At 45.1% G+C, this 21,802-nt stretch overlaps 1 protein-coding gene across 4 annotated transcripts in view; it reads left to right on the top strand.

The window, feature by feature from the left end:
• BFAR (bifunctional apoptosis regulator) overlaps positions 1–20,212 on the top strand; it is a 28,982-nt gene extending 8,770 nt beyond the window's left edge. For 3 of the 4 annotated variants that reach the window (XM_055409532.2, XM_055409533.2, XM_088833327.1), the window contains exons 2-8: positions 3,648–3,984; positions 5,497–5,701; positions 6,392–6,561; positions 8,619–8,763; positions 15,947–16,120; positions 17,803–18,005; positions 19,873–20,212. In XM_055409532.2, coding sequence (XP_055265507.1) covers positions 3,722–3,984; positions 5,497–5,701; positions 6,392–6,561; positions 8,619–8,763; positions 15,947–16,120; positions 17,803–18,005; positions 19,873–20,065 — 1,353 coding nt within the window. In that variant the 5' untranslated portion in view covers positions 3,648–3,721 and the 3' untranslated portion in view covers positions 20,066–20,212. Of the gene's footprint in view, positions 1–3,647; positions 3,985–5,496; positions 5,702–6,391; positions 6,562–8,618; positions 8,764–15,946; positions 16,121–17,802; positions 18,006–19,274; positions 19,567–19,872 lie in introns of all 4 variants that reach the window. The other variant, XR_016036658.1, reaches the window with a different exon arrangement.
• Positions 20,213–21,802: the final 1,590 nt, after the last annotated feature.

The raw sequence follows: 21,802 nt of genomic DNA, 5'->3' as shown, positions 1-21,802 counted from the left end.
GGAATCACTTTATCAAAATGATGGTTCCTTTCTCTGAAAACCTGTATATGTGAGCTTTCTCACGTAATTTGAAGAGACTGCCCAGAGGAAAGCAGAAAACGTTTAAATGTTTCTTAAACATACAGATAAGACTTCCCTGTCTAGTGGTTAAGAATCTGCCTGCCAATGCAGGGGACACCAGTTCGATCTTGGTTTGGGAAGAATCCACATGCCACAAGGCAGCTTGAGCCTATGAACCTCAACTCCTGAAGCTCACAATACCTGCCAAACTCAAGCCTGAGCTTGGCAACAAGAGAAGCCACCACAGGGAGAAGCCTGCACGCCACACGAGGAAGCCCTCTCTTGCCACAGCTAGGGGAAGCCCAAACACAGCAATGCAGACCCAGTGCAGCCAAAAATAAATAAAATTCAGTTAATTTTTAAAAGCATACAAATAATCAGCAAATGTGGTTTATTTTTATGATTTTCTCTATGCTTTTGCACTTATAAAATCATTTCCATTAAGAACAGCTTAGTAAATACAGAAAACCAAAACCCAAAAAATCATGATCCTACCCACCCAACAAAGCAACTACTAATGTTGTTCCGTCACTAAGTCATGTCTAATTCTTCTCAACCCCATGGACTGTAGCATGCCAGGCTTCCCTGTCCCTCACCATCTCGTGGCATTTGCCCAAGTTCATGTCCATTAAATCAGTGATGCCATCCAACCATCTCATCCTCTGTCACCCCTTCTCTGCTTGCCCTCAGTCTTTCCCAGCATCAGGGTCTTTTCCAGTGAGTCGGCTTTTTGCATCAGTTTTAGCTACAACTTCAGCATCAGTTCTTCCAAGGGGTATTCACAGTTGATTTCTTTTAGGATTGACTGGTTTGATCTCCTTGCTGTCCAAGGGACTCTCAAGAGTCTTTTCCAACACCACGGTTCAAAAGCATAAATTCTTCAGCTCTCTGCCTTCTTTATGATCCAACTCTCACATCCATATATGACTACTGGAGAGACCATAGCCTATTGACGTTCAGTTCAGTTCAGTCGCTCAGTCGTGTCCAACTCTGCGACCCCATGAATCACAGCACGCCAGGCCTCCCTGTCCATCACCAACTCCCAGAGTTCACTCAAACTCATGTCCATCGAGTCGGTGATGGCATCCAGCCATCTCATTCTCTGTCATCCCCTTCTCCTCCCGCCCCCAATCCCTCCCAGCATCAGAGTCCTTTCCAGTGAGTCAACTTGTCGCAAGAAGTGGCCAAAGTATTTGAGTTTCAGCTTTAGCATCAGTCCTTCCAATGAACACCGAGGTTTGATCTCCTGGTGCAAACATCAGTTCAGTTCACTTCAGTTCAGTCGCTCAGTCGTGTCCGACTCTCCGCGACCCCATGAATCACAGCACGCCAGGCCTCCCTGTCCATCACCAACTCCCGGAGTACACTCAAACTCATGTCCACAGAGTCGGTGATGCAATCCAGCCATCTCATTCTCCGTCGTCCCCTGGTGCAAACATAGTTGTGGTTTAATTAAAGTTGCGAATTTTAAATCATTATAACTAGGCTCAAACACATCATTATTAGTCAAAATAGGAACCATTACAATCAACACCACTTTTGCCAATGAGCAATAAGTATGTTTATTCCTGTAGCATAAAAAATCTGTGCTTCAGGATTTGACAAACTCTTCAAAAGCATTTTTTGCCTCCTGCTGGTTTGTAGAAGCATTTTCCCTGCAAAAATTTGTTGAGATGCTTGAAGAAGTGGTAATCGGTTGGCAAGAGCTCAGGTGAATATGGTCAATGAGACAAAAGTTCGTAGCGCAATTTGTTCAAGTTTTGAAGCATTGGTTGCTGGGCATTGTCATGGAGAAGAACTGGGTCCTTTCTGTTGACCAATGCTGACTATAGGCATTGCAGTTTTCAGTGCATCATTCATTTGCTGAGCATACTTCTCGGATGTAATTGTTTCTTAGGGATTCAAAACAGTGGCCATGATTTGTATTCTCGTGTTTATAGATTTTCTTGTTTAAAATAGTGTTATCATGCTTAATTTAAAATTTGTGCCCTGTAAAAAGTGATACAATTCCCTGAAAATCAGAGAAATATTACCATTTATGGTCTACTTACCATATGCCAGGCACTTTAATTGCATTCTCTTATCTAACTCTCAAAACCTCCCAATGAGGTAAATAATATTGTTGTTTATGTTGTTGTTTTGTTGCTAAGTTGTGTCCGACTCTGTGATCCCTCGGATTTTAGCCCACCAGGCTCCACTGTCCATGGAATTTCCCAGGCAAGAATCCTGGATTGAGTTGCCATTTCCTTCTCTAGGGGATCTTCCTGAACTGAGGATCGAACCTACGTCTCCTGCATTACGGACAATCCTTTACCACTGAGCCACCAGGGAAGCCCCTGTTACCACCCCTATTAATAGATGAGATACCTGAGACTCAAATCCAGAGGGCAGAGCTGGGGTAAGAACGCAGGCAGCCCAGCCCTGGGACCTGTGTTCTCAACCACTGTGCCTGCAAAGAGTCCTTCTCTGCGAGACCAGTGTGGGTGATCGACAGCAGTTTACTTTCTTTCCTGTAATAATAGTGAGATTGAGAAACATCCCCACCTGTGTCTCTGCATGCTAATTCCAGTAGCAATATGAATAATTTCTTTAGCCCCTGTTTACAGCATCCACCACCCTAATTCACCATCTCTAACCCTCACAAGGGCTTCCCAGGTGGCACTAGTGCTAAAGAACCCACCTGCCAATGCGGGAGACATAAGAGACATGGATTCAATCCCTGAAGTTGAAAAGATCCCCTGGAGAAGGAAATGGCAACCCACTCCAGTATTCTTGCCTGGAGAATCCCATGGACAGAGGAGCCTGGTGGACTACAGTCCATGGGGTTGCAAAGAGTAGAAGACTGAAGCAGCTTAGCACAGCACAACCCTCATAAGACACTGTGAAGTTGAGGAAATAAGGCTGGGAGAGCCCAGGTAACTTAGTCCCAGAGGTGGACTTTACCATTAGCTTATTAGTGACATTAGCATGTTTCTGTGACAACAAACTAGTGGGATCCAGAAGGCAGGATGTGCATATTTGGGTTGATTTGGGGAGAGCGAGGGATATTTAGCCCCAGGCGAGTAGGCCTGGCATAGGGCATCTCAGAGAACCAGGCCTCTCTTCCAGGTACCGTCCCTATGGGAGCCTCTGAAGTCAGATGTTAAATAATTACCTCAGGGAAAGGCAGATTTGTTTGGATAAACTCTGTTGGTTGTATGAAGTGCATCTGTTATTGCCAACTCCAGACATTTTAGTGGGCTAAGAATCTGGTTTATTTAAAGTTATGTACATTGAAAGGATGTCACAGATTTCAGGCCAGAGAAATTAAATCTTACAAGGAAGGTAGCAGGGAAGGATCTAGAATTCTCCAGCCTCCCCCAACCCAAGGCCACTGAACTTTCCTTTGCACTCTTTGGCTTTACCTAATTTTTGAAAGTATGACAGTCGAAAAATTTAGCGATGTTTATGTGGTTTACGAAATGTAAATTTTTAGAAACCAAGTTTGTCACATTTAAAAATCGGAGCTTTAATAGAATATCTGTCATCTCAAACACCTGCTAAATTATTTGTCCTATTTCTGTTGTTTTTCTCTCTTTTTCCCCTAGATTTAATGTCATCTTGCATCGGTCTGCTGAGTCTGTAATTTTCTATGTCTATGGATTCCAGAATTTGCTAAGAGATGGAGGAGTCTCCGCAGAATGATCTGGATGCAGCAAGCCTTGAGAAAAATGACCCGCTTGAGAGCTCCAGCCCTCAGATTTCCATTAACGAATTCTCTTGCCACTGCTGTTACGACATCCTGGTTAACCCCACCACCTTGAACTGTGGGCACAGCTTCTGCCGGCACTGCCTAGCACTGTGGTGGGCCTCTTCAAAGAAAACAGAGTGTCCAGAATGCAGAGAAAAATGGGAAGGTTTCCCCAAAGTCAATATTCTCCTCAGGTAATGCTCAAGTCCATACGGGTAGCTCACTGGGCTTGTCCAGCATGGTTTCTCTTAATGGGAGCGGTCACATCTGGAAAGGCCAGAGACGTGGAGCCCACTGCCTCGGGGGTCACTCTGGATCTGCTGGCATGTGAGTCAGGGGACTCAAGGACCTACAAGTCCTGACTCCCTTCCTCACAGGTGACCGTGATATGTTTATTATTTATTATAAATGAGGGAGAGAAAGAAACTGGTTACCAGAGCATTTTCTGCAACCCTTGGTACATAATACTTCTGACTGATTTGTGTTCACTGAGAATACCCTAGGTCTAGTAGAGAAAGTGGTCTAACTGCATGCTTCTGAATGATTAGTGTGATCCTGATTTTCATAATCTCTGGCTAAACTCTGTTGCACTTAAACATTCATAGAGTTTCTCAGGTGTCGCATCACACAGCAGATAAGACCTTCAGATAGTGGGGTTTTTCGTTCTATTCATAATGTTCATTCTGTTCTGGGAGGTCTGGGAGGCTAAAATTCTTGCTGTTGCCTTCTCTCTATCAACAGAGTACCAGGAAGTTCCATTAAAACATTAACCCAGCATTCTCTTTTTCACTGGAAGTGTATTTACAAACACTTTTCTCTGACCTGTCAGCCTCAGTTTATCTGCAGGTTAATCTTAAATTGAAGAAGGGTTCTCTGGTCCGGGAGGTGGGGGAGGGTAGTTCTCAAATTGTGTATAATTGAAGATAAAGAGCCCTATAGCATGGCCTGATGGTTGGTCTAACTTTTACAACTGAACTTCACCTTTTTTCTTTTTTTATGAATTAATTTTTAATAATCAGATTGTTGGTGATAAAGACCCCTTCAACCCCACCTCCCCCCATCTTACAATTCTTCCTTTTTCTCAGAGTAATTTCAGTTATGATACTTTTATATATTTATGTGCCAATAGGAAATGCAAATATTTTCTTATGTCAGTTGTGTATGGTCTGTTTCTGCAGTTTCCTCTTTCACTCAAACAATGTGTTTGAATTAAATTTATTCACCTTGATACTCAGTGATATCCAGTAAACTTATTTTTAAAACGATTTATTATTGTTCCTCTGTAGGAATATACTATGTTTTGTTTAGCTGCTTCCATAACAGTGGACATGTAGATGTTTTTGATTTGTTGTTTTTACCAATAGGGCCGTAAGCAACCTTCTTGTCCATTCTTTCTGAATCCTGTTGTATGTATTTTTAAAACATCTGTTTATTTTTGGCTGCATCGGGTCTTCGTTGAGACTTGCAGGCTCAGTAGTTGTGGTGCGTGGGCTTAGTGGCCCTATAGCTTATGGGATCTTAGTTCCTTGTCTCGAACTCATATCCCCCGCATTGGAAGGTGGATTCTTCACCACTGGACGAGCAGGGAAATCCTTGGTATATTATTAAATGTTGACATCAGTGTTATTTTGTCCTCTAAACATTTTAAGAGTATTTAGTTAAACAACTGTCTTTTTTTTTTTTCTCTCTCTCTCTCTTCTTCATAGGGACGCCGTTGAAAAATTATTTCCCGATGCCATTAGAATGCGATTTGAAGACATTCAGCAGAATAACGACATAGTCCAGAGTCTTGCAGCCTTTCAGAAGTTTGGGAACGATCAGACGCCTTCAGCTCCCCACACAGGCCGAGGGAACCAGCACAGGGGAGGGGGTTTCTATTCCGGAGTGCTCACAGCTTTAACTGGGGTGGCGGTAAGTTGGCGTCTCTGTCTCCCTCCCATGGTTTTCACTGAAGTCAGTTCTGTTGAAATACTCCTAAGTGATCGCACACGGTTATTCACTGCGTAAGTTGAAACCTGGGATGTTGCCTATACGAGTATCTACAGAGTCTGGTACTCAGAGCCCAGTAACTGTTAATTTTGTCCCATTTCATCTTTACAACCTATGCAGTAGGCACCATCATTATTCCTGCTCTAGAGAGGAGGAAACTGGTGCTTTAGAAAGGTGTCAGGGCTGGAACCGAGGCCATGTCTTGAGCACAGCACTGTACTAACTTCAAACCTTAGAGACTCCTTTTCTTTTTAAGTTCCATGCTACGAAAAATCTTATTGTTAACAAATTTTCAGATAGCAAAGGCACATGAGTCAGTCACATTGGCCAAATTGATGGGGTCGAGGGTGGAGTGCTCCCAGGTGCCTTGTAGTGAGTCCCATTTCTGTCTCTGTTCCCCGACAACAACCTGAAAATCAGCAGAGGTGAGCCCACCAAGGGTCGTGCTTCCCAGCTCCCTGTGGCAGTGGTGTGGCCTAGCTTCCATGTCGACAGACTTGGCATGGTTTCCTCCCAGCCCAGCGTCTTCCCTCCCCGACCCCACGCTCGCGTACTCGGAAGCTGGCATCTCTGATCTTCCTGTGCAGTAAGGTCCGTGTCGCTCTTCCCCAGGTGGTCCTGCTGGTGTACCACTGGAGCAGCAGGGAATCTGAGCGGCACCTCCTGGTCCACAAGGCTGTGGCCAGATGGACAGCGGAGGAAGTTGTGCTCTGGCTGGAGCAGCTGGGCCCTTGGGCCTCCCTCTACAGAGACAGGTTTTTATCTGAAAGAGTAAACGGAAGGTGAGGAGCAAAATCTGCTGCTGCATCACTGACATTTCTGAAACAGTGTTTTTGAGATACTGTCCGCATACCCTGAAATTCACCCATTTGAAGTGTATAATCCATGGTTTTTAATATATTTGCAGATATGTGCAGCCATGGCCACAGTCTGGCTTTAGAACATTCTCATCATCCCCCAAAAGAAAGCTCCTGCTAAAGTCAGTCAGTCCTCATTTTCCCCTCTCTCAGCCCCCGGCAAGCACCATTCTACTTTCTGTCTCCTGGATTTGCCTGTTCAGAGTATTTCCGTTCTTCCTTCATTCGTTCTTCAGTTGATGGACATTTGGATTGATTCCATTTGGGGGCTGTTAGGAACACTGCTGCTGTGATCGCTTGTATAAAGGTTTTTGTGTGGACTTGTATTTTCAATACTCAGTACTCTTGGAGCGGAATTGCTGGGTCATAAGGTAACTCTGTGTTTACCTTTTAACAAACCATTAAACTTTTCTAAAGCAGCCATACCATTTTATGTCATTGGTTGACATCTTAATTGTTTGTTGCTTCCCGATTATAAGGGTAACGTGTTTGTTTATTTCAAAATAATGATGTGGAACTATATTACATTAGAAATGAAATAGCTTCATCATCCTGCTCTTGAGGAAAAAACCACTTGTTGGACAGCTGTTCAGATTTTTTTCAATGTTTATACAGTTCTACACATAGAACTGTGGATTATTTATTTAAATGGTAAATATGATTGTTCTAAGCAGACCTGTGTTTATATGTTTATATATACATATGTATATGTGTGTGTGTGTTTATGTGTATATGTATTTGCTAGTGGAGAAGGAAATGGCAACCCACTCCAGTGTTCTTGCCTGGAGAATCCCAGGGACGGGAGAGCCTGCTGGGCTTCCGTCTATGGGGTCACACAGAGTCGGACACGACTGAAGTGACTTAGCAGCAGCAGCAGCAGCAGTATATGCTAGAGTCTATTAATCGACCTCTACGAACACACATTTGTGGTGTTTCTTTTTTTTTCTGCTCCAGACAGTACCAGACTGCATTGGTGCAAATGGAGGAACCCATTAGTTCGAGGAACTCATCGCTGAGTGATGGGGCAGGCTGCTTCTGCCCATCAGCAAAGCTCCCTGCCCCTTCCTGAGCCCTGTCCATCTTTGCTGGGTCCCTCCCTTTCTTGGAGGGGTCACTTAGGGATGTACTTGGACCACCAGGCCACTGCTCTCTAATGCATTTGAATCAGACGTGTGGTCCTCACTGCTAGGCTGTCTGCTTGGTGTCCCCAGGTAACCTGCCTGGTGCCCCACCTCCCTCCCTGCTCCATTTTTCCCCTTGAACTGAACTTTCAACACTTGACTCTCTATTGAGGAAGCAAAGTGCTCCCACTCTGCTTTTTGTAAAGAGTAGCACCACCTCCCACCTCACCCTGCTCCCTCCTGGAATTCTCTGCCTTGTTAATACAGTGTACTTTACATAACTGTCTTCCTTCCAGAGGAGAGCTTCCTCAACTGGCGTTGCTGAGTGAAGGAGGATAAACCTTTCTGGGGTACTTTAATGAGGAATCACTGGCAGTGAATTCATGTTTTCTGATGAAAGGGAACAGATAATGTATCTGCTGTCATCTTTAATCACTGCCCCCAAACAGCTACTCTTATTATCGTGATATTTCACTGGATTTCCTTCTAGTGTTTTTTTTCAATACTCATACACACACACACTTTGAAAAAGAATAAGTAAACATAGCTGAAAGATCAAGGGTAGGAGCAAAATGGTCCTCCTGAGTGTGCCTAGGGTGAGTTATTTTATTTGTCTAAGCCAGTTTTCTCACCCACAAAATGGACATGATACCACCTACCTTGCAAAATTGGTAGATGGGTCAGTGATAATATAGCAAAGCGTTTTCAGAGAGTCCCTGGCAAATAGTAAGCTTTCAACTTGTTTGCTGTTAGTCATATTACTTCATATGTTAGGTGCCTTACCTCAAGCCCAAAGTGTGTATTTGTGTTGATAAGGTGGAGTCCTGACTGAAAAGTTTGCTTCCACCCCTATCCCCCCAGGTTGCTTTTAACTCTGACAGAGGAAGAATTTTCTCAGGCACCGTATTCCATAGAAAGCAGCAGCCACAGAAGAGCCATCCTCGTGGAGCTGGAGCGAGTGAAAGCCCTGGGCGTGAAGCCCCCCCAGAACCTCTGGGAATATAAGGTGAACACTCTATTTCTTCAGTGGAAAAAAAGAAAGTACTGAGAACAAGATAGCAGTTATCTGTCTGCCCACTGCTTGCAGACATGGCCGACACAACTGAAGCCCCTGTGTCAGGCTGTGGATCCCTCCTGGGCCCATTCTCCTACTTGTGTTACGGGTGTGTCTCCACAGCACTAGGAACAACATTCTAGATTTTGCACCTTAGCCTAAGAGGCATGAAGTGAGCCGATCCTTCTGCAGGTAGCTTTTCTCTCTGGCCCCATTCACCAGCGTGACCATCTGTCCACTCTCCCATTGATGGCCACTCTTCTTAGTGCTGTACACTGAGGAATGGGATTACTGGGTCGCAAGTAATGCACGTCATCAACTTCACTCGATCCTGATAAATTGTTCTTCGCTGGGTACCTGGTTCTCTTTTACAGGGAGAATGTAGTGAGTACCGTACTGTAAGAGGAACAGTCTGTTTTTTATTAGTTATAGAATATCTGAAATACACAGACCTGTACCCTAAACAAGACATCATGGAGAAAACTAAATACAGATAACCAATTAAGTCGGTTGGGAGTGGGGGTAATGCTCACTGGCAGTTCTAGTACAAACTGAGACATCCCCCTGTGTTGTTCTCAACTCTGACATTGTCAAGGATGAGAACATTTCATAATAACCGGAGCAGAGAGGCACTCATGTTTGCAGATCCTAAATTGGCGCCGTCTCTTTGGAGAGCAGTTTGTCACTAACTATTCAAATTTAAGCAGCACGTACTCTTTGATCTTCATTTCACTTCTTTGCATTGAGCGCACAGGCAGCATGGTGCTGTGACCAAGGAAGGACCCGGGAGCCTGACTCCTGGGCTCCTCGCCGTTGGTTCTTGAGGGGTGGAATGTGGCATGTGTTGCAGTGACTTGCAGCTCCTGCAGGACACACTGGGAACGCCAGCACGACCCTGGGCCTCCTGGTCCCTTTCCCTTCTCAGCCGGTGACCTCAGAGAATCAGTGAGAGCTGGACGTTTGAGTCACAGAACCATTAAACGAGATGTTGACCCCAGTATCACTGGCACTAGCGCATGGAAAACAACCTCAGTGCCCAGTGTTAGGAGCAAGTTGAGTAAATACAGCTCAGCCACACTTGTCGCCATTACACAGGAGGAGGTGACCTGAGGTGCGCTAACCAGAAAGTACGCCCAAGTGGTATTGTTAACTGAAAACAAAAGCACATTAGAAAACCTCCATGTTTGTGTGGATCATAGAAAATCTCTGGAAGGATACACAAACTGCTAACAATGTTTTCATCTAGGGATTGCAACATGGACAAAAGGCTGAATTGCATTTGTCATTCAGTTCAATTCTGTGCCATTTGAAAAAAGAAGATTGTGTTTATGTGCATGTATTACTTTATTTTTTTTTTTCAGACTTTAAACTTTTTATTTCCTACTGGGGCATAGCCCAAGAACAATGTTGCAGTCGTCTCAGTTGAACAGCACAGGAACTCAGCCATACACAACACGTGTATCATCCTCCCCCGAACCCCCCTGCCGTCTAGGCTGGCACATAGCATTAAGCAGAGTTCCATGTGCCATACAGTAGGTCCTTGTTGGTTATCCATTTTGAATATAGCAGTGTGTGCCTGTATTACTTTAAAACTGAAAAACACTAGTTTCACATTTTTTGAAGAATGGGGATGGGGTCCTAAGATAAAAGATTTTATTGTTTTACTATGGTTTTTTTTTGTTTGTTTTACTGTTGTCCGTTTGTCAATTTTTTTTTTAAATCCCTACTTCTCTTTTGTCATAAATTATTAGTTTTGTTAATGCAATCAAACTCTGGACTTTTATAGCCAATATTAGTCCTGTGGTGGATTTTAATATCTGACAGAACCTTCCTGGGTCCTATGACCCTCTATTTAGAGTCTCTCAAAGTAAACTTAATATTAACTGGAGTGAATGGGATTGACTCACTGGAAAAGACTCTGATGCTGGGAAAGGTTGGGGGCGGGAGGAGACGGGGACGACAGAGAATGAGATGGCTGGATGGCATCACCGACTCTGTGGACATGAGTTTGAGTGAACTCCGGGAGTTGGTGATGGATAGGGAGGCCTGGCGTGCTGTGATTCATGGGGTTGCAGAGAGTCGGACACGACTGAGCGACTGAACTGAACTGAACTGAATGGGATTGGGATTCTGGTCCTGGTATAAAAGGCAAGCAGAATCTTGTTCCTTCAGATCTCCTCGAGGGTGGTCATTTGATGTTGTGCATATAGGCTTCCAGTGGTGTTAGAAGAACCCGCCTGCCAGTGCATGAGATGTAGGAGACACAGGTCCCATCCCTGGGTTGGGAAGATCCCCTGGAGAAGGGATAGGCTTGCCCACTGCAGTATTCTTGGGCTTTCCTGGTGGCTAAGACAGTAAAGAATCTGTCTGCAGTACAGGAGACCTGGGTTCAATCCATGGGTTGGGAAGATCCCCTGGAGAAGGGAATGGCAACCCACTCCAGTATTCTTGCCTGGAGAATCCCATGGACAGAGGAGCCTGGCAGGCTACAGTCCATGGGGTCTCAAAGAGTCAGACACGACTGCAGTGACTTAGCCCGCTCTACAGGCTGTGTGATAGGACTCCCCTGACCCTGGAGTCTGAGTGCAGCTGCTCCTGAGTGCCGCTGTTCTGGGCAGACTTGAGAGAGACGGCTCACTCCCTTCTGTAGCCCTGCCATCATGATCCCCTCGCTGGGAGGTTGGTTCATCCTCCTCATCTGATAGAGAGGAGCCCAGAGTTAGAATGTTTTGGCCCAGCTGACGCCGGACCTACAGACATTAACCAGTCACCATCCCTTCTCTCGTCCTCACCACAATGTGGCTGCACAGCGTCAGGCTCCGTTTCTGGGCCCTGTGTTCTTTTAGAGACCCATGCTCAAAGGAGCAGTTTTGCCCCCAAGGCCGCTGGTTCTGGAGGGGTGAAAAGCGTTATGTATTGCAATGACTTGTGGCTCCAGAGACCACAGTACATAAACAAGTACACAGTATTTCTGTGGTATTAACATTTTCTGGGGCTGGGGCAGGTTTATGAGAAAGTCTTTAAAAGAATCCTTAAGAGGTAATAATGCAAAAAGGTTGGGAAAAGCTGCTTTAAAGTGAAGAACTACTTCCATATTTCTGTGTCTCACCTAAGTTAAGATATAAAGATATATTTTTCAGAAGTTAGACTTTTTTTTTGAACTTTTACTATGGAAAATTTCAAATACACACAAAAGCAAGATAATAGTACAAAACTACTATCCGCCCATAAGACAGTAACTCGTGGCTATGTTTATTTCACAGTAATACCTATTCCTACTACTCCTGATTATCTTGAAAATTGGAGATAGTTCTATTTCAGAAGTATATGTTTCACTGAATCTCTAAAAAGTAAAGACTTTTTAAAAAAAACTAAAATATCACAGTGTATGCCCCAGAATGAATAATTCTCTGATGTTATCAAACAATCTATCAGTATACAAATATCCCACATTTTTTTTTTTCCCAGTTGACTTGTTCCAGCCAGGGTCCAAATAGGGTCCACATGTGGTTGTTAGATCTTTTTTTTCTTTAATTGAGGAAAAGTGGTTTATGATATTATGTTAGTTTCAGGGGTACAGCATAGTGATTCAGTATTTTTGTAGATTATACCCCATGTAAAGTTACTAAAATAGCAGCTATATTACCTGTGCTGTACAATATGTTCTTGGGCCTACTTATTTTATATGTAGTTCTTTGTGCCTCTTAATCTCCTACGCCTGTTTTGGCCCTCCCCACTTCCTTGTACCCATTGGTAACCACTTGTTTCTCTAAACCTGTGAGTTGGTTTCTGTTTTCTTATAGTCATTTGTTTGTTTTGTTTTTTAGAGTCCACATATACGTCAAAATATATGTATTTGTTATCTGCATCTGACTTATTTCACCAAGCATAATACCCCCAGGTCCATCCGAGTTGTTGCAAATGGCAAAATTTCATTCTTACAGAAGAGTAGTATTCCATTCCATATATGTCATTATCATCATCTTTACCCGTTCATTTGTTGATGGATACTTAGGCTGTTTCCATAGGTTAACAACCATAAATAATGCTGTTACGAGCATTGGGTGTCTGTTTCTTTCTGAATCAATGTGCTGTTTTTATTCATATTTATTCCAAGGAGTGCAGTTGCTAGATCATATGGAAGGACTATTTTTAGATTTTTGAGGAACCTCCATACTGTTTTCCACAGTGGCTGCAGCAATATAAATTCCCACCAACAGTGTACAAGGGTTCCCTTATCTCCACACCCTCTCCAACATTTGTTATCTGTGGTCTTTTCGATGATGGTTTTTCTGACAGGTTGATGTGATATCTCATTGTGATTTTGATTTCCTTTTCTCTGATAATTAGCGATGTTGATGTGCCTTTTCACATGCATGTTGGCCATCTCTATGTCTCCTTTGGAAAAATGTCTATTCAGGTCTTCTGGATTTTTTTTTTTAATTGGAGGATAATTGCTTTACAATATTAGGTTAGTTTCCGCCATACATCAGCATGAATCAGCCACAGGTATACAAATGTCACCTCCCTCTTGAACCTGCCTCCCATCTCCCACCCCATCCTTCCCCTGAAGGTTGTCACAGAGCCCCCGGGTTGAGCTCCCTGCATCACACAGCCAGTTCCCACTGGCCATCTTATTTTGCACATGGTAATTTGTATGTTTCAATGTTACTCTTCCAATTTGTCCCTCTCTCTCCTCCCCGGCTGTGTCCACAAGTCTGTTCTCTGTGTCTGCATCCCCATTGCTGCCTTGCAGATAGTCTCATCAGTACCATCTTTCTAGATTCAATATGTATGCGTTAATATATGACACTTGTTTTTCTCTTTCTGACTTGCTTCACTCTATATAATAGGCTCTGGGTGTCTGTATTTTTTTGAATTACTGTCGCATGATGGCTGAGTAATATTGTACATACCACAACTTCTTTATCCATTCATCCGGCAATAGACATTTAGGTTGCTGCCATGTCCTGGCTATCATCAGTAGTACTGTAGTGAACATTGGGGTACATGTGTCTCTTTTAATTATGGTTTCCTCAGGGTATATGGTGGGCTGCCGTCAATGGGGTCTCACAGAGTCGGACACAACTGACGCGACTTAGCAGCAGCAGCAGGGTATATGCCCAGTAGTGGGATTGTTGGGTCATATAGTAGTTCTATTCCTAGTTTTGTAAGGACTCTCCATACTGTCTTCCACAGTGGCGGTATCAATTTACATTCCCACCAAAGTGCGAGAGGGTTTCCTTTTCCCCACACCCTCTCTGCTATTTATTTTTTGTAGATTTTTTGATGATGGCCATTATGATGTGTGAGGTGATAGTTTTAATTTGCTTTTCTCTAATAATGAGCAATGTTGAGCATCTTTTCATGTGTGTATTAGCCATCTGTATGTCTTCTTTGGAAACATGTCTGTTTAGGTCTTCTTTCAACTTTTTGACTGGGTTGTTTGCTTTTTCTGGTATTGAACTGCATAGTGGGTTGTTTGTTGGTTGTCATGTCAAAGATGCAAGAGACATGGGTTCAATCCCTGGGTAGGAAGATCCCCTGGAGAAGGAAATGGCCAACCCACTCCAGCATTCTGGCCTGGAAAGTTCCATGGACTCAGGAGCCTGGTGGGCTACAGTCCATGGGGTTGCAAAGAGTCTGACATGGCTGAGCACATGCGCACACACACATCTCTTATATCTCTTTCGGTCTGTAGATTCTGCCTCCCTCTTTTCATTACCCTGCACTTATTTGTTGTAGAAACCCGATCATTTTCTCCTGTGGTTTCTGATATCTTGAACTTTGACACTTGTCTCTCTGTGGTGTCACCTAACAGGTCCTTTTGTCCTCTGCATATCTTATAATCTAGTAGTCTGGAGGTTAACTTTGGTTTAGATTTGGTGGGTTGGCAAGGCTGCTTCATAGGTGTAGTATTTTCTTCCATCAGGAGGCTCATAACGTCCCACGATCATTGATTTTTAAATCTCTGAGTTCATTAAGGGTTACCAAATGGTGATATCATAACTCTCATTTCTTTTTCACTTGTTGGCTGAAACACATCTTTAAATGGAAGGTTTCCTCTCAACAACCATTTTGATTATTCTAAGTACAGTTTATAGGGCTCCCCAGGTGGCTCAGTGGTAAAGAATCCATCTGCAATGCAAAAGACATGGGTTTGATCCCTGGGTTGGAAAGATTCCCCTGGAGAAGGAAATAGCAACCCATTCCAGTATTCTTGTCTGGGAAATCCCAGGGACAGACAAGCTTGGCAGGCTACAGTCCATGGGATTGCAAAAAAGTAGGACAAGACTGAGTGACTGAGCACACATGCACACACACACACACACGCGCACACACACACATACACACACACAAATATATGTATTGACATCTCTTGTGAGCCAGGTGATCTTTTAGAAGAAGATCTCAGCTATGAACCAGTCAGACCCTGCTTTCAACAGTGCTGACTTTTTTCACCTAGTGTTTTAACATGAGCATTATCCAAAGCTCCTCCTTTGCATTCTTCAATGGCTGTATGAATTCTCGGCTAAATATCTACTGTAACTTCAGGACAAAAGTCACAGATTTCACTTTTTCTCTGTTACATACAGTGCAACACAAAATATTTTGTGCATGAGACCTTGTGTATTTCAGATTATTTTTATTAAGTGGTGCCCACTAATTGGGGTTTCCCAGGTGGCTCAGTGATAAAGAATCCACCTGCCAATGCAGAAGACACAGGTTCGATACCTGGATCAGAAAGGTACCCTGAAGAAGGAAATGGCAACCCATTCTAATATTCTTGCTGGGATAATCTCATGAACGGAGAAGCCTGATGGACTACAGTCCATGGGGTTGCAAAGAATCAGACAGGACTGAGCACGCCCACCCACTCACTCATTTATTTTCCTGAAAGTTTGTGTTCTTCTGACTGTGCCTAGGACCTTGCTTCTCATCCCCCTGCCTCTCCCCAGCCGTGGAGAGAGGCTGGATCTTTATATAATGTAGCCCATCAGATGAATTTCTTGGCCTCCTCTTATTCATTCATTCATTGTTCGCGCAGACCACATGGCAGAAGGCATGAGACAGCAGAAGGCGCATGAGTTGGGAGAATGTGGCCATGGTTGTAATGAATATTTGTGCTCTGCAGGCCGTGAACCCCGGGAGGTCCCTGTTCCTGCTGTACGCCCTCAAGAGCTCCCCGCGCCTCGGTCTGCTGTACCTCTACCTGTTTGACTACACCGACACCTTCCTGCCTTTCATTCACACCATCTGTCCTCTGCAAGAAGACGGCTCCGGGGAGGACATCATATCCAAGCTCCTGGTGGGTCTGCAGAGGGCCTTGAGGGGCGTCACACCATCATTGCCCATCATGGAATGGATTTGGATACGTGGCTATAGCCTAGCAGAGAAGAGCAAATAGCACAAGTCTTCATTGGAATCTTGCAAGGAGAGCCCTTACAAAGAAAATACAGCAGGAACTTCCCCATTGCTAGAAGCTTGTATTGTTTCCTGCATTGCATAGCAAAAGGGGTTACCCTCTAGACTTGAAATATTTAGAGGAAAAAAAAAAACAACAGCATTGCTTCTGTTATAAAATAAGATAGCATAGTTCCAGATTGCCCGAGGGTTAGATTTATGGGCCCTCCAGCTTGGTAATGGATCTCTTAACGGCATCTTCTAAATCTAGTTAGTATATGTCCTGTGGGCCTCAGAATAGGAAGCCATCATCCCGCTCATGGATGGAAGGCTCCTGTTAGCTGACCACCAGGCCTTTGGCAGGGTTGGTTACCCACCACGGCTCTCTTATATTCCTTCAGAATAGTTGATTGCATTGACTCAGAATGATTCTGTGTGTTACTGGAGGGTAAAGCCCTTTACATTGGTACTTTTGGGGGCAGTCCTTCTGATCTGTTTATATCAAAAGTCACATGGATATAGGAATCATTTTGTATGACATTGATAAAATTCCCAAATCTCCAAAGACCTTTTTTTAAACACCTGGATCAAGTGCCTGCCTAACTGACTTTAGCCTTGATGTCGTTTTAAGCCTGCTGATTAGCCCCTTTGCAGAGTGTTTCTCCAATTACCCAGTTTTCAGCTGTTCTCTGCCCTTGCTGGACTGGGAGCGCAAAGCACCCCTGACCTTGCCATTGTAACAAGCCATGTCTGTATCCCTGTCTGCTCACCAGGCTGGCTTTTTCCTTGGGATACTCAGTGTCTGCTCCATTGTACACAGTGTTACTCAGCTTTCATTGGCCTCTGGATACCTGAAAGAAAGTGAAAGTGTTGGTTGTTCAGTCATGTCCAACCCTTTGCGACCCCATGGACTACAGACCGCCAGGCTCCTCTGTCCATGGGATTCTCCAGGCAAGAATACTGGAGTGAGTTGCCATTCCCTTCTCCAGGGAATCTTCCTGACCCAGGGATCAAACCCAGGTCTCCCACATTTCAGGCAGATCCTTTACCAGTCTGAGCCACCAAGAAAGCCCCAAATGCCTATGAGTTGTTTAAAAACTCTTTATTATAAATTACCTGCTAAGTTTGTCATTTTCCTAAAATTACATTTTAAAGGTACACGTTTAGTTTTCCCATGACCTGTGATCATTCCACCACAGGTGAGAAGTTGAATTTGGGAAATTGTTTGAGCTGTTCTTGCAGTGATGAAAATATTTTAAAACTGGTTAATTTTTGTCCATTTCAACCTTCTGATTAATATCTCCTGCTTAGATTTTTTTTTCTTCTTCTGAGCTTTCACAATCATATAACAGTATAAGAGGTTCAGTCTCTTCAAGTAACATTTATTTAGTGTAAAATGAGTTATTACAAGGTGAGTTGATGGATGGAGATCTCACTTGAGATTGTTGGATGTGTTTGTCTCTGTGTGTGTGTGTTAATAAATGTAAAACTCTGGGCTGACCATCGAATCTTGTGTAAAAGTCAGTCCTCATAATTTTTTGTGTCTGTCTTTATGTACTTTTATTTACTCGTGTTTTACTCCTAAAGGATCTTAGAGAACCCACGTGGAAGCAGTGGCGAGAATTCCTCATCAAGTACTCCTTCCTTCCGTACCAGCTGATTGCTGAGTTTGCTTGGGACTGGCTGGAGGTCCATTACTGGACGTCGCGGTTCCTCATCGTCAATGCCATGCTGCTCTCGGTTCTAGAATTATTCTCCTTCTGGAGGATCTGGTCAAGAAGTGAACTGAAGTAAGTGTGTTTTTATGTTGGAGATGGTTGGAACAACAGAGGCTGGGGAAGAAATACCAAGTGGAGGAGAAGCCCTGTGGAGTGTTTCTCAGACTCTAGTAGACACCCGGCCATCTGGTTTAGAAACACTGCTTAAGCAGCAAACAAGAAAATGACTTCGTTTCAGGGTGGGGAGGCTCTCATGGTGCTTATTAAAGTGTGCCTCCGGGTGCCTTTTCCCCACATAATACACCAGATAATTCCTGGAGGGTGGGGTGTACATGAAGGAGTTTAATAACTGACGAATAAACAAGCGAGAAGAAGAAGGTGCTTTATGGAAAGTAGTGTGGTAGAACATAAAGAGATCTGAGGAGGCATTCTGTAGGCATGAGTTCTTATCCTGCTCAGTAATCATGTCCAGTCATCCTGGACAGTCATCATTTCTCTGGATCAATGTGTAAAATGAGAAAGTTGGACCAGACAATCGCTGAGTCAGGACTTTCGGTTGCAAGTGACAGAAGCCAACCTAGGTGGGCTTTTGTACCAAGGGACATGCCCAGTGATGGCTTCCTGCGTGGTGGACCCAGAGACCCAGACGCTGTCCTTCGGGCCAAATGTCTTTCTCCCTCTCACAGCTCTCCTCTGTTCACCTCAACAGCTCCTGTGTTGGGGGGCCCTTGATCCCCCCAGGTAGAGATCTACAGCTTAGGAACCCTAGAGGAAAGAGACAGTTCTCTTCCCATAGCACCTGTGAAAGCCTCAGGCTCACATGCCTTTGCTCTGATGGACCCAGCCTGGGTCACAGGCCCCCTGAACCCGTCACAAGTGCAGGGGTTTGTGGGCTCACCTTGTCCAGACACATCCAGGGGCTGGCTTTAGCCCTACCCAGGCCACATGGAGGAGAATAGGGGAGGGAGACACCCCAGAGGGAAACTCAGAAGATGCTTCCAGGAGACAGGATGGCTGCTGGGCAGGCAGAAGCAACGAATCAGCACGCCTGCACCCTTTTAGCCTGAAACAGGCTGTGACGCGAAGGCTTCCTCCATCAGGTAAATTGTGAGAACCTGACAGGAATCTCCGTTATTTATTCAATTCAGTGACTCCACTTATTCATGCCCAGTTGATTGAACCTCTGCTCTGCCCCTGCTTCTCTGCTGGACACCGCAGATCTGTTGGTCAAGAGGATAGTTTATACTCTGAAGGCCTACAGCCTAGCAGAGAAAATATTACATTAATATTAAAGGGGCTTCCCTGGTGGCTCAGTGGTAAAGAATCTGCCCGCCAATGCAGGAGACATTGGTTCAATCTCTGACCTGGGAAGATCCCACAAGCCGAGGAGCAACTAAGCCCGTGGGCCACAACTATTGAGCCTGTGATCCAGGAACCTCTACTGCTGAAGCCCGTGCACCCTACTGTGCGACAAGAGAAGCCACTGCAGTGAGAGGCCTGCGCACTGTAGCCAGAGAGGAGCCTGTGCTCGCCGCGACTAGAGCAAAGCCCAGAGAGGAGCCCGTGCTCGCCGCGACTAGAGCAAAGCCCACGCAGCAGCGAAGACCCAACACCGCCAAAAATAAATACGCAAGTTAGAATATGTCTATATTATATTAAACACACACAAGTGTGGCTCAGCGAAGAAGCGGGTGGAGTTGGGGCAGTGCTGGGAAGGCCTCACCTGAGGGGACCTGGTGACATTTCCCTGAGGAAGCCCCCTCCAGGCTCCGTCCCAGGAGTTGATGGTGACGTGGTCAGGAAAGGTGTGCCTCGGGCACTGGGGACGGGAAGCAGGGTCTCCTGCAGCTGCAGCAGCCAGACACTGCACTGGGGAAAGGCCCAGGCAGGGTCTGAGCGCCTCGGTCTCACCTCTCACACTCCTCTCTTCCTTTTGCAGGACCGTGCCTCAAAGGATGTGGAGCCATTTCTGGAAAGTGTCGACACAGGGGCTTTTTGTGGCCATGTTCTGGCCCCTCATCCCTCAGTTTGTTTGCAACTGTCTGTTTTACTGGGCCCTGTACTTTAACCCAATTATTAACATTGATCTCGTGGTCAAGGAGGTCCGACGGCTGGAAACCCAGGTCTTGTGACCGACGCTGCTGAGGTTCCGAGGGACCCTCGCAGCCTCCCTGCCGGCCGAGCTCTGGGGAGGGGGGAAGCGGACTTCTTATCTTCCGCCCCTAGTAAACAAGGTGCTGCTTTGTCCATCAGAGGCCACGGCCAGTTCCCCTCCCTCGGCCCGTGGCAGCAGGGACTGGCGCCCCAGAGCATGGCCGACACGGTGGCCGCACCTCCCATCCAGCCGCCTTCCTCGCCGGGACTTGGGAGGCTCAGCCCGCGGCGGCTGGCAGGGACTCGGGGTCCTCGGAGGACACACAGTGGATCGCAATCCCCGCTTGCTCTAACCTCAGTGACTGACGAGGCTCCCAGGGCGGGTCGGAGCCCTAAGACGGGGCCCCAAGGCCAGGCCTGTCCTCTCAGTCAAGTGTAGGAAAACAGGAGATGTTGTCATAGGCAGAGGCAGTTGCACATAAAAAATATGGAGGAAAAACCACAATCTGGCTGACGATTCTGTCTTGTGTGAGGGTTGCTAGAAGGTTCAGAGATAAACCTCTGAAAGCAGTCAGTTTGAGGTTAGAATGATGGTGGTTAGACTCGCCACCACTGTTTTTACTTGGAATCATTGAAAGTTTGGATCTTTTTGCTGGAGTAGTTGAGTGGGATGTCAGGCAGTTAATCATCAGGCTGAGCTGCTTCCATGCTATGTAAAATTGTTGTTTGGGGGGTTTGCTTTGTTTTTAAGAATGTAATCTATAAAATCCAAGCCAGTCTGTTTGTTTAAGGAAATACATTGTACATTGACCTCACACTGTATAATCTTTATTGTCCTGCTCTGATGTATAAAACAATGTGTAATTACACCAAGTGCTGTAACTGTAAATATGAAATGAACTATGGCCTTTGATTTCCTGCCAGTGTGACAATAGCAGGTGTGAAAGGCAATCAATCTGAAGGTCGGCCCCATACTTATACAGAAATCAGCTTGCATCCAAAGTGTTTTTTTGCGAGTCTATGAACCATTCATTAACCCTTTGTATCTTTGAAGATTCCCGTCAAACTCTGCATCTGAAAGTTTGAAGAAATGACTTGAAATAAAAATAAAGTTTATATATATATATATATATATATATATATACAGATAAAAACTTCTACATAGAGAAAAATTGACTGTTTAGGAAACACAAAGAAAATCTGTGTTGCCCAGTACAACCTACTGGTCACGCTTACCACACCCTTCCCCGCCCCCACAGCCGAGGCGCCACTGAGCATATCTTAAGTGAAAGGGGAGAGAATGTTTTCTTTACCCCTGTGTCTCCTCCTCAGGCCCCTGGGCCTGCCTGACTTGATCAGCCAGAGACACTGCCAGCCCAGTGGATCCAGGGACACTGCAGTATCTACATCTCCCTGGCCTGGTACCTCACAGGGTTACTCTTCTTTATATTTTTTAATATTTATCTGTTCGGCTGCCTCGGGTCTTCGTTGCAGTTTGTGGACTCTCTAGTTGTGTGGCCTGTGGGTTCAGTAGCTTCATTGCTCCGTGGCATATGGGATTTTAGTTCCCCAGCCAGGGATCAGACCTGCGTTGCCTGCATTGCAAGGCGGACTCCTAACACTGGACCAGCAGAGAAGTCCTTCTTATTTTTAGATGAAGAAATGGAGGCTGGGGAGCACTGGTGGAGCTGGGGCCCAGGCCAGAGTCCCTGTCCAGTGCTTCTCACCTGTGCCCCTTGGCCTCCCCACGCTGTCCTCACCTGCTCCCCAAATCG

Source organism: Moschus berezovskii, chromosome 27, assembly GCF_049115385.1.
Source record: "Moschus berezovskii isolate FMDL1 chromosome 27, NW_MosBer_1.0, whole genome shotgun sequence".
Lineage (NCBI taxonomy): Eukaryota > Metazoa > Chordata > Mammalia > Artiodactyla > Moschidae > Moschus > Moschus berezovskii.
This window is presented reverse-complemented; position numbering and strand designations above follow the sequence as displayed.